At 37.3% G+C, this 16,860-nt stretch overlaps 1 protein-coding gene across 1 annotated transcript; it reads right to left on the bottom strand.

The window, feature by feature from the left end:
• LOC139743681 (uncharacterized) lies at positions 1-3,392 on the bottom strand. The gene is made up of 2 exons (XM_071654140.1): positions 3,267-3,392; positions 1-1,148 (listed from the first exon to the last, which is right to left on the bottom strand). The coding sequence occupies exons 1-2, from the start codon at positions 3,390-3,392 to the stop codon at positions 54-56; spliced, it is 1,221 nt and encodes a 406-aa protein (XP_071510241.1). The 3' UTR covers positions 1-53.
• Between the last annotated feature and the right edge of the window lie 13,468 nt (positions 3,393-16,860).

A 16,860-nucleotide genomic window follows, 5' to 3' on the forward strand; every position in this document is an offset into this window, starting at 1 on the left:
TGTTGTGCTTGATGATTTCAAAAGCTGCAACATTACAGATGAATTCTCCCAACTTACTTCATCTCCATTTGCCTTTTGTGTATCTCACAGTGTCTGTTTAGCTTGGACTTTTCTCGGAATGTTTTCCCACACGTGCTGCATGAATGCAGCTTTTCAACTATAGGCATCAAACTGTGCGTCTTGATGTGTCTATTGAGTTTGGACTTCTCGCGGAAGGCCTTCCCACACTCGTCGCACGTGTGAGGCTTCTCTCCTGAGTGAATCATTTGGTGTCGGTTGAGGTCGTTCTTACCGCTGAAGCACTTCCCGCAACTCTGGCAGACGTAGGGCTTCTCCCCAGTGTGCACACGTTCATGGATGATGAGGTTGGAGCGGTCGTTAAAGCCGCGCCCGCAGACGTCGCAGTGGAACGGCCTTTCCCCCGTGTGCACTCGTATGTGGCGGATGAGCTTGGAGCGAGCCACAAAGGCTTTCCCGCACTCTCCACACTTGTGCCGCTTTTCGATCTCCTGGTTGCTGTGGGCGTCGAGGTGTACCATCAACCCCTTCCTGCTCTCAAAAGTCTTGCCACACTCGTCACAGGCCCACAGCTCCACATGGTGTATCTTGATGTGGTTGTCAAGGAGATGCTGCTGCTGAAAGCTCCGCCCACATTTGCAGGTGAAGAGGTCTTGGTTGTGATGCTGGCGGGAGTGTTCCGCCAAAGCTACCTGCTGCTTGTAAGACTTTCCGCACAACTTACAGCTGAACAACTCCTCCTTTTGGTTTCCATCATCAGTGCATTGATCTGCTTTACAACTCGTACTCAAGTTGATAACACCATTAACTTCTGCATTACAGCATTTACCTTTCGAAGTCTTTCTGCTGAAATTCTCTTCACTGTGGACTTGCATGTGCTTGTCGAGCGTCAAGCGACTGCTGAACGGTGTCCGACAGACACAACACTCAAAGAGGCTGCCAATAAAGTGACCCCTGAAGTGAAGAACCAGGTCTGAGATGCTCTCAAAGTCTTCGTCGCATTCCTCACAGGTGAAAGGGACGGTGGTCACCCGCCGCGACGTGAAGTACTGACCGGAGTTCTTGGTCAGGTAGAGATTCACAGCAGGCTTGTACTTGATGACTTTTTTAGGGGCTAGACTGTTTTCAACCTGAATGTTACGAGAAGAAGGAATTAAAATCAATTAGACAGCATATATGGAGAACTAAGAATTCTGCAAAACCAGACAAGCAAGTACACAATACAATTAAAATTCAATACATTCTTCCTATGAGCCTCAGAGTGCTTACAAAATTACATGAATGAAGAATTAATAAACACAATTCAGACAAACAAAAAAGAAAATATGTGCCTCTGTGATATTTTGAGTTGTGGAAAATTGTATTGAGATGCCTGACTTCAAGTTTATACTTACTAGTATTCCCCATCACATACTCGCAGCATAACCACATATGAATAGGTGAGTATTGACTTGCATGACAACTATTCACATCTTTTAATGAGTGGAATAGATTTAAGCCTCACAAAAGATAAGCTTTTGTGTCACCGTTTCAATTTGTAGATACCAGACACAACACTGGAGACGGATGAGCAGAGATAGACAGAGAGATAGACAGAGAGATAGAGAGAGATAGAAAGAGATAGATAGAGAGATAGATAGAGATAGAAAGAGATAGATAGAGAGATAGATAGACATAGAAAGAGATAGATAGAGAGATATATAGAGATAGAAAGAGATAGATAGAGAGATAGATAGAGATAGAAAGAGATAGATAGATAGATAGATAGAGAGATAGATAGAGATAGAAAGAGATAGATAGATAGATAGAGATAGAAAGAGATAGATAGAGAGATAGATAGAGATAGAAAGAGATAGATAGAGAGATAGATAGAGATAGAAAGAGATAGATAGAAAGAGAAATAAGGAGAAAGTCACCATGCAAAGCAGGTGCACAGGAAACTAACAAATCAAACGAATGGAAATACGGTGAAAATGAGTAAACCTACTGCCTATCAAGTTCTGAAATCCCCAATTGATTCTACAGTAGTCCCATCTGGTTCTTACAAAGAAGAAGAAAGTTCCTATATGTACAGCCAAACCTACATAAGGCATCCAATACGGACACACGTTCTTTAGAGTCAGGTGGCCACTACAGAGAAGTTGATGGCCAAAGTGATTTTATCCCATCAAACATGTCTAGGAGATATTACGGATGCATGTTTCCCTGTATAATGCAAGAGGTCATGCATAGTTTGTCATTTATATATTTCATTTTTTCATCTCAGATATATACATGTACTGAGCAGTTGTTTTGAGTCGAGTTTTATGTAATGTTTTGATTGTGACTATTATCAAACGGACCTATTAAAGGGGATGGCTAGTAACCGATCAGTGGGAATGCTGAGGGATGATTGTTCCAATCCTTGTGGGATTCATTTAAGAGTACATTATATATCTACTGTTGTGTGAAAATTATTTGCTTCAGAACGGTCTCATATTCAAATAATGTGCAGATTAATGACCCGTCACTGACCAGGGACGCTTACCTGGAAACATTAAGCTGCACATTACTTGAATATGAGACCATTCTGAAGCAAATAATTTTCACACAAGAATAGATATATAATGTACTCTTAAATGAATCCCACAAGTATTGGAACAATCATCCCTCAGCATTCCCACTGATTCCCACTGATCAGTTACTAGTCATTGCCTTTAAACCTGTAGGTCAGTATTGAGACACAGAAATTCTGCTGGAAAGAATGGTCCCTGGATCATATTGGCAATGCATTAAAAAATATCACCCATGGTACTGACAGGGTTCAAGCACTGACAGACAAGGATCAACCTAGAATCAATGAGTTATACACATAGTAATGTTGACCCTGGGTAGTTAACCCATTGAGGACGAGTCCTGAGTATACTCGGGCAGGGGTCTCTAGGAAATTCGTGTTGTAGCAAAATAAGTCCATCCTCAATGGATTAATTTGGGCCAATACACATGTTAACTTTGTTTGTATTTTTTAATGTAATTTATGAGAGTATTTTGTGTGGAATTATGTCCCTCCAAAAGTATGCAAAATCTTAACTCTTATTTAAGTAAGCAACTGGTACTGGAAAAAAACAACAACATATAAATACATCACCAAACAATCCATGTTTAAATATTGCATGTAACATTTCTCAGTCCTGAATGGTGTGTCTTCTCCCATTCTACATAGTGTAAAGGGAGACTTGAGTAGACAGACAGATAAAAAGGTGGATCACCTTTGGTTCTTGGTTTCCTTTGGTTCCTGGCCCAGACAAGTCCTTGGGGGACTGCTTAAAGTCATCTGCTGCCAAATCTGTGTCCTCTCTAGATTCGAATTCAGACTCGGTGCCCTCCTTCTTCATGCTCGCCACCCCGGTGCTTGCACGGCATGAAATCAGTAAACCTAGTAGGGTGGAATATGTGTTATACAAGTGACCGTGCACCTCAAAACGAACATAAAGTCGCACACACTGATTTTGCGTGAGGACTGAAAATAAGTGAAATGGGTCAACCTAGCTGAACTTGACTTTTTCATATTTTCTAAAAGAGCGGGTCTTCTTTTACATTATGCTAAAATTTGGTATCATAAAACGGGCAGGAAAGTGTGTTTTTTCAGCAGTTTATCTCGAACATTTTTGGTAGAATAGTGTGATAAGGTGTGTCTTTTGAATCCCTTTTTCATTTCTGAAAAAACCTTGTCCACACTCTTCACTTTCAACTCTAATAACTTTTAAAAGGATAGGGCTACTGCTTTGAAAGTTGGCATTAATTATGGACAGAATGTGTTAATGAGGCATGCTCAATTTCAGTTTAATCTGATAATCCCTTCATTGTTGTTACTCTGGTGGTTTACTTCCTGTTTTTTGTCCCATTCATCGCACAGCCAGCACGGTTTGGTAAAGATTAAGCGCTTGAATAGACACTGTACTTCAGAGCCTCTTTTCTCAGTTCACACTTTTCCTGAGTTTGTGCTTTCTTTCCAATATCTAGATAGGTTAGGAGAGTCCATTTGATTTGAGTTATACATCATTTTAAAGCTTAACGTCTGCTTTTTCAGAATATGGTCTTAACTAAAAATTCATGTCTGGCGACTTTTTGTTTGTTTTGAGGTGCAGGGTCACATATTATATGATAATATGAAACACTACAAGATCTCTGCACCCTGAAAAAAAGACACTAAATCAGCAGTGCATGCTTGGAGACTTTTACAGCCATTCTGATATGATATGGCGTGAAATCAGTACATCTACATGTAGTGGGGTGGAATATATACTACTATTAATATTAATAAGACTTGTAATACACTCAGCAAAAGAAAAAAAAGTTCAGTTTAAATCAAATGCTTTTTCAAGTTTAGATTTCTCATACAATTTTTGGCTGAAAGCTAATGACTGTATTATAAATATAATACCATATTGAAGGTAATCCAACTGATTAAATCATAAAATAGGCCCTAGTCTACAGACTACACATCTTTAACATGTTTAAATTAACTTCTGACACCCAGACTTCAGACATAAAATGAAAAATAATGTAGGGCCTATGGGATAAGTCCCTTCTCAATACAATGTGCTCTGTTATACACGTAGGCCTATTAAACGTTTACTATACACAGCCCTGTCGCTGTACACAAGTGTCGGGCTAATTTAAACGTTAACATATTACTGGACTAGAGACACAAACAAAAAAACATTAATTCCTACGAACGGGACTACGTATTGAGTTTTTTCGCTCCACAGACCACACGTAATCACTACCACTCGCGTTTAAAAAGTAGCACAAAAGTCGAACCTCTACGGTAAGATTCTTTCGAACAACAGGTACAGGTATAAACACAATCAAACGCGAAATACTGTCACTTACTTGACTTGGAGTAGGGTTCTATATCTAATCGAGCTGGCCAGGTATGTATTCACTTCCTGAATCTGCACTGACTGCAGGCTCCAGCAGATCAATGGCGATACTGTCAAGAACCGTCAAGAACACGGATAAAATGTTGCCCCCGCCGTGCTCCGCTAGTCTGGCCCCGGTCGCCCGCCCGGCCCGGAGAGTCCGGTAAGGACTCTCTGCAGCTCAACCGCAGCTCTCTCTGCCTCGCGGCTACCTTTTGATCTCTCAAGTAGCTATCTTAGCCGCGATGATCAAAATAATGTCATAGTGAGTACCTTACCTTTAGATGTTGCTTTTATATATCTTTAATTAAAAATACTGATGTATCAATTAATTGTCCTCATAGTCTTATTTGCAAACATTAAAAAAGATTTTTTTTTCTTTTAAAGCGTTATAGTAGGGAAAATAATGTATAGATGTTCGTTATTGGCGGAAGGTTTGTTACGGGTACCGGAGATTCCACTAGTCCGAAGATTCTTTAATCTGAAAATGAAATCAGGGTCGTTATTCCGACCAGGGTCCCGTTGCATAAAACTTTTTTAGCAACCTTAAAAAATTCAGGTTGGGATTTGCCCAACCTGAATTTTTTAAGGTTGCTAGGTCACATAAGAATGTAAAATCCGTTGCATAAAAACTCTGGTTGGGAGCTTCCAACCGGAATTTTGTGATTTCAACCGCAAAAAAATCCGGTTGGAGTTTTATGCAACGGGCCCCAGGTTCGCTAATCCATTTTTTTTTTTTTTAAATTAACGATCTTCCGAATAACGAACCGACCCATATATCACAATTTTAGATTCTCGATTTCACAAGTTTTGGATAAACGAAAAGTCATTTCATTTTGGCTAGAAAACCTTATTTCATTTTCGGATCTTATATGAACCTTAGAATAACGAACTTTATTTTCGTTTTCGGATTAACGAGCCCTATTTTATTTTCGGATTAACGAAACTGCGGAATACGAACGAACCTTAGGCCCTCGCAGGCCTATTTCATTTTCGGATCAACGCAGCAGAATCATGACCTGAAAAAAATAGTTATTCAGTTGTGCGGTTATTTGATAACTTTAAATGAGAGAATTAAGTTGTCATGTACCTTTTTGTAAAATTGATTTCATATTATTCTCTGTACCAATAATTAGAGCAATCCTGCACTCGTGTTTTTCTTCTTGTTTTTTCTTTGTTGTTTTTTCTTGTTTTTTCTTCCTCTTTTTTTTTGTGTGGTTGATGTCTATCTGCAAATGAATAAAAATATGCCTTATTATTTGGGCGTGCCCTATACGACCCGATAGAAGCTGTGCTTTTTGTGTCATACAAATCTCCTTCATTGTATACATAATATATATTACAGGGGCCGTGGAACGTTTTTCAGGTTTGGGGGGCTGCGAGACCGGGGGGGGGGGGGGGGGGGGGTGTCAAGGTCATGCCCACCCCCCCCCCCCGACTCCAACCCCAAGCACCTTCTGATCGGGAGATTCTCCCGCCTGAAACCCCTAGCAAACGGGAGACTCCAACTTGATGGGCACCACGAAATTCCTTGCGGTCTAGGGTTCTAGATGCTCTCTCGTGCTATCTATATAAGGCTTATTTTTCAATATACAATGATATTTAGTAGGAAATCATTTCAAGCGGGAGACACAGAGTCAGGGCGGGCGAAATTAAATCTCGAGCGGGAGAACGGGATACTGAGTATTTTGCAAAAATGGGCTTTCGGCGGGAGATCTCCACGGCCCGTCGAAAGCGGGAGAGTTGGAGTCTCTGCCCCTCCGCTTAGACGCACCGGCGTAGCCAGGATAATTATTATGATCTGGGGGGGGGGGGGGGGGTTTACTATGACAGGGAGCGGAGCAAAAAGAGGGGGAGGGTGTGTCCCCCTCCCAGGGTGAGAACTTGTTGCATTTTAATGTTGTAAATGGCGCGATTTGATGCGTTTTTTGCGCGTTTTATATGGACTTGAAACGGCCACACTTGTTTAAGGTAGCAGAGGATATTTTGATGTGGATTATTATTGAACAACTTGCCTATAAAGACATTAGTGGTATGATAGCATTTGAATAAACTTCTTGTATTATTATAATCCGCATTTCATAAACGCTGTCTGTTGTAAAGCAATCAAACAGAAGAGGTATGCACACGTCGAGGGTATACATAAGGGATATTTCTCCTTCCACACGAAGGTGATTTTACATTTTCAGACCTGAAATTCAGGGATCTGGTGCAAACTTTTGTTGTAATACTTGGAGTTTTGCTAGCTTCCCCCCCCCCCCAAAAAAAAAAAAAATAATGGAAATAATTAGGGTTTTTTTCAGGGAAGTGTTAATAGCACGGGAATTAGCTATTATTCCGCGTGTGCATCACCTGTGTGTATGATTGCATACAAAGTCTAATGAGGTAAAGAGGGGGAGGATGTGGGAGGGGGATGCCCCCTCCCACTCGACGAAGCTTTTGAGTTTTTAAAATTGAAATAAAGCGATATGAAGCACACTTTTGTGGGTAACTAGGAAATTGTCATTCCCCAAAGTGTGTACTAGTCTACGGAAGGGTGGCGAGATACCTCTCCCATATTCGAGGGAGGTTTTTTTTTTTTCATTTTTAGAACTGAAATTAACCAATCTGGCGCACACTGGTAATATCTGAAAATCTGTCAAACAGAGAAGTGCAAGTCTGTGGCGGGAGACATAGCAGGATGATGTGGGAGGGAATAAACCCTATTCTCCCTATAATACACGAGGGAGATTCTGTAATATACTTTCTGATTGCAGTTAAACGTTTTGTGCACACATGTGGCATATATTTGGAAAACTCGAAGTGTACCCATAGTCTACTTGTTTGCACGGGGGGGGGGGGGGGGATGGGGAGAAAGCGTGGGAGAGTGCTATCCTCACCCTTCCCGTACGAGGGAGCTTTTGCCTTTTTAAAATTGAAATTGAGATCTATATCTCGTATACGCATATTTGATGGAATATTTGGGAAAGTATTGAAAAAAATGATCGGGGGAACCGAGAGAGGAAAGGGTTAATTAAAAGGGAATATTCCCCTTGTACATGACGGAACTTTTGATTTTATCGGAATGCAAGGGATAATTCTTGTGCACTCAGAATTATTCAAAATCTGACGGGGGCGACCGCCCCCACCCCCCCCTTTTTTTTTTTGTTACGCCGGTCCTTAGACGGGAACTTTATGTAAGGGCGGAATCTTGGGATATTCATAATTATTCATGGGTGTTTTGATTTTTTCCCGATTTTTTCCCGATTTTTTCTTTTTCTTTCCACGAACCTCCAGCCCCTCCCCCGTTTCCGCGGCCCTTGTATTATCATTGTTTATGAATTTCGTTGTATCGATGATTTAGCATTGAAGGAAATACATGTTAGGCCTACTTTGAATTGAACAATTAAATCTAGTCGTCTCCAACTCATCAGAAACATAATGCAAGCGCACACACAAAGACACACACACATACCTGGGTTTGCCTATCTAGAAATATTTAAACTTTGCCTAACATATAAATATGTCAATACTTGCCATTATAGGTCCTATGTAATCAATGGAAATGTTCACCATCATTCTGTCAGTCATGTCTGTAGAAAACGTCGATATTGCAGAACTTTACATTCTTTTCATGTAGGATTTGAACCTACGATCTCCTGATCACCGCACAGGCGGTGACCGACCACTGAGCTTCCTCCCGACAACCAGTGCTGTTTCTAACCATTAATAAATCAATATGAAGCAGTGGGTATACTTATTCAAATTAGGACCCATCTTTAGAGCAATTACAGTTGTCAATCAATTGCAATAAAAACAACTCGACGCAAGGATTTATTAATTAAAAAATAGTTTTCAGCTTTCATGCTTCACTAAATTACAAGTCACTTAATTCAGATTTCACATTTCACTTTCGCAGTTTCTTCTTCTTACTCTTTCTGCCTCTTTCTTTCTCGCGTAACAGAATTAGACATACCATTCTCTTTACTGAATGCAATGCAAGGAGATCAATCTTATTGTTCAAAGGAACTGAATATTTAATAGATCCAGTCAATATTTAATTGACTTCACCCATCTTCTCGATCCATCAGTTTTCCCTATTTCCTCACATATAACTTCACGATAATTATGATTTTTGCTTCAGTCAGATTAAAACAATTGACAACGAATTGACAACGAAAAAAAAAATATATGTGATAGACACACGCATATTATAATGTCAAGTTCGACAGTGCGGAAACTGCCACATGACAAGAGAGATAAAAATGAAGGATGAAAATGAGAGATAGCTTTCATAATGCGTGGATAGATACCGAATCTCTCACTCTTTAAAGCAAGATCCAACTGACGTGCAATATTTTGACTATTGCATCACATAAGCAATAATTACGTGCAATAGTTTTATCATGCATGTCGTAATTACCCGACTATAATTGCATAAACAAACAAAGTGAGAGTCAATTTCTCTCCAAAGCAGTAATTAATGGAATATGGAACTGATAGCAGTAACACAAAATGCGTAACAAATCGAATCACTTTTTATGTAATAAGATCCATTGATATGCAATATTTTGACTGTTGCATCACGTATAGCATGCGTGATGCAATATAAGCAATAATGCATAATACAGTTTTATACATGTCATAAAACTCGACTAATTAAAAAAACAAACAATTTGAGGGTCGCCTTCCCTCCAACGTACAGTAATGGATGGAATAAGATTGGTTTATATCATACCTGCAGGAACTCTCATGATTTGTCGATAATCTATATACCGAATCTATCAAATTAATATTAAGTGTTGACTACTGCATCATAAACTATAACATGACACAGACTGATAATAAGCATCAACTCGGCTCTTATCACGCGTACAAAAATGTGAGTCAAGTTTTCGTCATCGCATATAATGGAATGACGAAATGATAGCAGGAACACTTTTTATTCAATATTACAATGAATATCAAATCTATCAAACTTTTCAACAGCCAGTGTTGGTAGATGTAATCAATATAGAATATTTCACTTTTCCACCACAAACAACCTTTTATAACGCAACGCCACGAGCATGCTGATTAAAATTAAATGTCAGTTCTTGACTATATATTGAAAAACAAACAAATAATCAAACAATTTGAAAGCCGCTTTCTGTCCACTGCATGATGCAGTAATGAAATAACATATGAAATTGATAGCAGGCACTCGAGTCGACATAACAATGCGTGTCGAATCTCTCTCTTTTTTAGTAAGATTCAATTATTGATAGGCCTATGCAATATTTTCACTATTGCATCACATGAGCAATGATAAAATAACACATATAGTTCATCATATATAACTAATTGCAAAGAAAAAAAAATGAATAAAAATGTAACTATGTGAGAGTCACTTTCCCTCCAACGCACTAATGGATGGAAAATAAAATTGGCATACGTTGCAGGAACACTCAATTTTTTTTCCACAATGTGCATACCGAATCTTTTAAACACTTATAAGTGTTGGTACATTCAATCAATATGCAATAGTTTGACAACTGCATCACATGACCTATAAAATAACACTGATAAAATCTGTCGTATCTCGACGGGTACAAAAAAAAAAAAAATGTGAGAGTCTCTTTCTCTCCAACGAAATGCATTACGGAATGAAAATGTGGATAATTACTATAATATGATAGCAGGCGCACGAATCGATACGATAACGCATGCATTTACCAAATCAATAATAATCTCGCATATTTGACTGTTACATCATAAGTAAGGTATAATAACACAACACATACTGATAAATGCCATAGCAGTGACAACCGCTTTCTGTCCACCGCAACAATGGAATGAAATATGAAATTGATAATCTATAGCAGGAACATTGATATAATATTAATGTATCAAAGTAAATACGTAAGATCCAATTAATATGCGTATGCAATATTTACCTTTGCGTCACATAGCAGAAACTGATAAATTTCATAACTCGACTATAAATTTAGAAAAAAAAACAATAACAACAATGAAACAGTAGCTTTCTGTTCGATGGACCATGGAATGGAAAAGGAAATTAGAAGGAACACGTGACTAATTTAATGCACTTTTCCATATTATGATAATGCGTACCTGATCTATCGAAACTTTCAATTGTTGCTAGATCCAATCAATATAATGTACAATATTTTACGATTGCATGAGCTATGAGAACTTAACATCCTTACTGACAAATGTCATAAATCTACTCGTGCAATTTTATCAAAGAAACAAACAAACTGAGAGTCGCTTTCTCTCCAATACAGTAATGGAACTTACGAGCAGTTCTAATGGCAGGAAACGTTGTGATAATACCTACCGAATATATCAAACCTTTTAGGTAATATCCAATCACTATGTAATATTTCGAGTATTACTAAGGAAATACAGCCTTAATAAGAAAAAACAAACAAGTTATCAATGCATGTCAACTGATAGTCTGTAACCCAACGGTGGGGGCGCTGATCATCAACTATGTTCAATAGGACGGTGAGGGATGATCCGCGTTCATTCAGAATTACTTTAAAAGTATCTTGGAAATCACTGTTAAACAAGACTGTTACATAATTAGCCTTACAGAGAAGTCATTCTTATATCGTTAATAATTCATCTAATGCTTACATTCAGATCTTCTCACTCGTGTTTTAAAATTTGCGCAAGATAATGTTTCTCACGAATTTACCTTCATTTACAGCATTTTGCAATCTGATGATGCTACATCATTTCTTTCTGTACATTTTGAACTCCAGGTTTTAGTAAAAAACAAACAAACATTATTCACACATTACATTAGTACAACAGTGTACTAAGTCTCAGAAATCACAAACATCCTTACTTACAACGTTCAACTTTCCGTAAATGATATTGAATTTATGAAAAAAAAAAAAACGACGGCAACAGAACCCACTTCTGTTCGGTGGTAGGAACTAAAAAATCTTTTTTTTTTTTTTCAGTTTCATCCTATGTTGCTATAAACGCCATGAACGCATCTTCAGCATCAACCGTAGGTGGCGCAATAATATGTCAATGGTTGAAGTTGTCTTCATAACTCCACGATACTAAGACGTTTCGTTAGCATTACTAAGACGTTCGTTTCGATACTAAGACGTTTCGGTGGCACAAGTGTGTATTTCAAGATGCGCAGATGTTGCATATTACAATAAATTTCAATTTTAAACAAGATTCAAACATAATAACTATATTCCTTTGATATATGATATTCATGATTCAACATATTTCTGTATTAATATGCTAGTCCTACGCTCATCATGCTCATTCCCTAGAAATATATTTTTAATAGGCATATTGTTATACTATCATGTCATAAAACGCGCGAAATCGATATCGCAAATGCAAAATTTGGCAAGATCAGAAAATGATATACCAATACACCCGTTGCAACGAAGCATATATAACATGTCCATTTCATCATCATTACGTGGATATCGGACATAATATTACGCGGTAAATTGGTAAAAGTTATACCGCCCTCGGTGTTTCAAAGCAAGAGAAGGGTAGCGTGACTAATCAGTCAAATAACAATAATTGAAACCATTGACTGGTTGCAAAGCAAGGCTTCCGATTCTAGGAGTATGTATGTATGAAAAACACTTGATACTTGATTAAATTCAAATCACAGAAGGTGCACAGCCAGGTTGATGAATATTCCTCATATCACATTGCAATAATATTATACATAATTATATCAACAATCAATATGCAACATTAAGAATAGAACATGTACGCTTGTGTTGAACGGCAAATACAGAAACAGGAAGTAGATCGATCTATACACCTGAAACGTGATTGAAAAGGTGAATCCATTTTATATATACATTAAAATTAGTCTATGACGAAGAATTCAAATGTGCAGTGCACTACACAAAATAGCAATATGCTTGAAGTAACAACAATCTTAATTTCAATAACTATCCACAAACAAAGTAAGTGAAGTTGTAAAAGTAATATAAACAGTAAGTATACACAATTTTCAAGTTCTTGAGGATCACAGAGAAATCATATGAGCTCTACACAACATGAAACGGATCACCGTGGAGTGGAGCGTATTAAGTTCTAACGACCTTAATCCTCAAGTCTCTATCGAGTTTAATACACAAGCTCAACATACTCAAAATTATAAAATTCAAAACTGCTACTGTACCTATATCGTCACGTTTCACATGCATAGCAGATTCTCCCGTCTCTGAGTAGAATAACACAAACCATAGTAAGGTAGAATTTCCCTTCTGGTCAGAACAAAACTTCTAAACAAGAGATCAGCACAGCATTAATGATTTCACATGAAAGATTGGTGTTCAACAGTTGATATTTTGATTCATTGGAATAACAGTATATTTCATGACATGCAGCTATTCTCAACGTCTTTATCTGAGGTAAATGTTCATGTTTGACAGTGAACAACTTTTGAAAAGGATGTTCCATTTGCAAACGAGGAATGTGCTATACTACATTGTTCAAATATGTAAATTAAGGAAAAAAAAATCGTTTTTTCCCCAGAGTATGCAGTCTTCATTGATATACATTATGATCAGCTCCATAATCGTGAAAATACTAGATAAGTGTATACACTTTAATGATAAGATTAGTACAGTTTTCTGTGTGGATGTGAAATGACAAGAGCTTGTACATGACTTCTATGTTTTATCTACAACAAACAGATAATTCTACTTATTATAACTTCTATAATTTTATTACGAAGATTCTACAACAATATCAATATGATCGAAGTACGCACAATATTATTTATCCTCAATTACAACGTAGCATTTCTTGCCAAGTGTTTACTGCTAACCTGACTTATTGTACAGTATACGAATACTCGACTTCAAAACTATTTGAAATATCAATGAAACATGAGAAGAAGACATGGAAAAACCAGATCAAACAGAAAAAACCTCATAAACACATCTAATTTCAAACTAGAGAAACACGAAGGTTTAAAATGTTGCGACATCTTTGAAATCAACGATATTCAGGCATTGGAAACAGGCATTAATTCATTATCTGATTGCTGGTTAAGGAAAGGCAGTGATTAGATAAATCTAGACAGAATGACACTAGTCTTGGTGTAATCATAATTATTCAGTTGTATACCGTGAACATATTATATCCTATCGATATAACCTTTAATCAGCTGACAGCTATTTGCTTCACTCGCCTTCATTGATACGTAATTACTCGCACTGAAAGTAATTCAAATCAAGCATACAATCATGTAATTCCTGGCAATAACGTCGTGCAAGGAATTCAATATGTGCTTACGGTTGTTGTATAGAATAAAAATCACACGGTCCCTACAACATCCACCTGATAATCCTGGAACATAATCATAATCAAAAGCCCTTTACACACAAGTCACTTCAAGGACTATACACAAGTTAAAAATAAACTAAGCGCAATGAAAGGTAGACAACTTTGAGTCTATATACATGTAAAAGGATAACCTTTTTCTCCGAGTTCAATATCACAAAATATACTACGGAGAGGAAATATACATATCCTTTCTTTTCTCCATACAAAAGTTCAAAACAAAATGTAATCAATACCGCATGTAAAGTTACATGAGAAAAGTTGGTATTCAATACCTAATGTTTTGATTCAATGAAAGAACAGTATCTTCCATGACAGGTAAAGCTTTTGATGATAATTATTAATGTTTGTATATCTCAGATCAAACACTCATGCTTGACAATACACAATAATATTTGAAAAGAATACTGTGTATGAATATGAAAATTAAGATATTCTTACATTGTCATATTGTTCAATGGAGTATATAAAAAACGGGTTCTTGCAGGACAATGCATAATACATTGTGTAATAGGTCCTCATTACCAAATATTGCAGGTATTGCAAATACAACTTGAGGCCTGATGAGTATACCTTCATCGTGTAACCATATCCTCATACAAGTAAATTTGTGATTTCTATATCATACAATAGTCAGACAGTGTCAGATTTCGACTAAAAAAGATCATCTTATTGCAGTTCATGATTCTAACAAACCTACAGAACACTTAATTCATTATCGTTCATAATGTTCAATATTCATGGTTATATTACGACGCAGTATTCAGTAATGACCTCAATAAAGCATATGTGATCTTTAATCACAAAAACGTATGCACAGAGAGTAATTTAACGTGCATCTATCGAAATGCATAATGGTGAGTTCTGCTTGCCTTGATTATTTCAACGTGATAAATATACCATACAAAGCCCTCAGTTAAAATTACCTATATTCTTCATGAGAGTATACCTAGTAGTGGATAACTATGTATCTAGACACTGTGGCAATATGAGTGACACATTTTTTTTTGAAACTATTGTTAACCAACTGGCAGTTCAAACATGTGCACATTTAGTAGCGAGAAATTCATTGCACGTTCAGGAAATCCAACAAGAGCGAACGGAATTACGCTGGGCACTGTAAGTCAACGCAGAAGTAAATACGTACGCAGGGAGTGAAACAAATTAACAAATAAACAAATAAACAAAGAAACAAACAAACAATAACCCGTCCCTCACAGAGCTTTGCTCATTGAGCTTATCAAGAAGTTATATAATCAGTTTAAACAAAAGACTGCAGGAAACGTCATTTAAATTGTCGCTCATCTCATTGTTAGAATGTGAAAATGTTAAGGCTGCTGGAAACTCATCATATGGAACACTATCATGATGAATTGGCCAAAGTACCGAAAAAATAACACAATCTCATTGCCCTGTGCATGAGGCGACCATACACAAGACAACGTTATGTACAGATATAATATCTGGAGGGTACAAATAAAAAGGAATCAAATTTTATCACACGAAATTATACTTATTGTAATTCAGACAAAAGTTAAAATATCCAACACTGGATAATTAATCTCTCAAATGACATGTACACTTTATTTTAAATTTCCAACGTTTTGAAAACACCTTTTTCAGTACTATTCATGACCTTTCAACTACAACATGACGACAATATTTTTTTGGTGTAAAGTGCAACTGTACAGAACGTCTTCCTCAGTTCATGACACAAAATACCGTTCATTTTAACATTTCACCAAATTTTACATTGTATCATGCATCAAAAAGAGGAATAAATGTGGGAGCATGAGGAAAAGGGAACATGAGACAAATATTCACCGCATTGCAGGCAAGCAATGCAATAGTAAGTTATTCAAAAGATTTACTATTTTTCATTCCACAAAAGTTTCCAACATGCTAACATGAGATATTTACACAATTATCGCATTGTACGTACATGTATTTATGAAGGAAGACAAGTAGAATGAATATAAACATAAAAGTGAAATTTTGCAGCTTCTGTGAGTCTCATATTGCATTTCATACCGGCAAAACGCTTCTTACCTCACCATATGAACATGTAACGTAATTGATATCTCTCGATAATGGGCAATGCCAACATCATTTAGAGGAGTTTATTACTTCCTTGATTGTATAAAAATGTTGACTTGAAGAAGCATACAATAAACGCATACTGAACATATCATTTTCAATATAACACCAACACTGGTGGGTGAGCGATTGAAGGCAATCTACATTTTCTCCGCATATTCAACTCATATTACCGCTCCTTCAGAAAGAATGTATGGACGTTTCTATGAAGGTCGACGGGCTCTGCATTGTCCTGAACCAGTAGTGACGTAATGACATAGCATATCCCGCTCAATTCACGAATGAGTCAATCGTATCAAGTATTTCCTTGGTAGTTTCCAGGACAGTTTGGGCGTCATCTTGACTACTGTACACTTCATGTGGAATTTTGGAGAATGCACAGTTATCTGGATACCTGGATCTTACGTAATGCGCCAATCCGGAGAGGCTCATCACTCTTTCAACGAGTAAAGAGCCATTAGGTATCTCATCTTTAACTTTGTACACCAGGGAGTAGAGGTTGTGTGTCCAA

Source organism: Diadema antillarum, unplaced genomic scaffold (assembly GCF_040938485.1).
Source record: "Diadema antillarum isolate AM-2024a unplaced genomic scaffold, OU_Dant_1.0 seq00001103_RagTag, whole genome shotgun sequence".
Classification (NCBI taxonomy): domain Eukaryota; kingdom Metazoa; phylum Echinodermata; class Echinoidea; order Diadematoida; family Diadematidae; genus Diadema; species Diadema antillarum.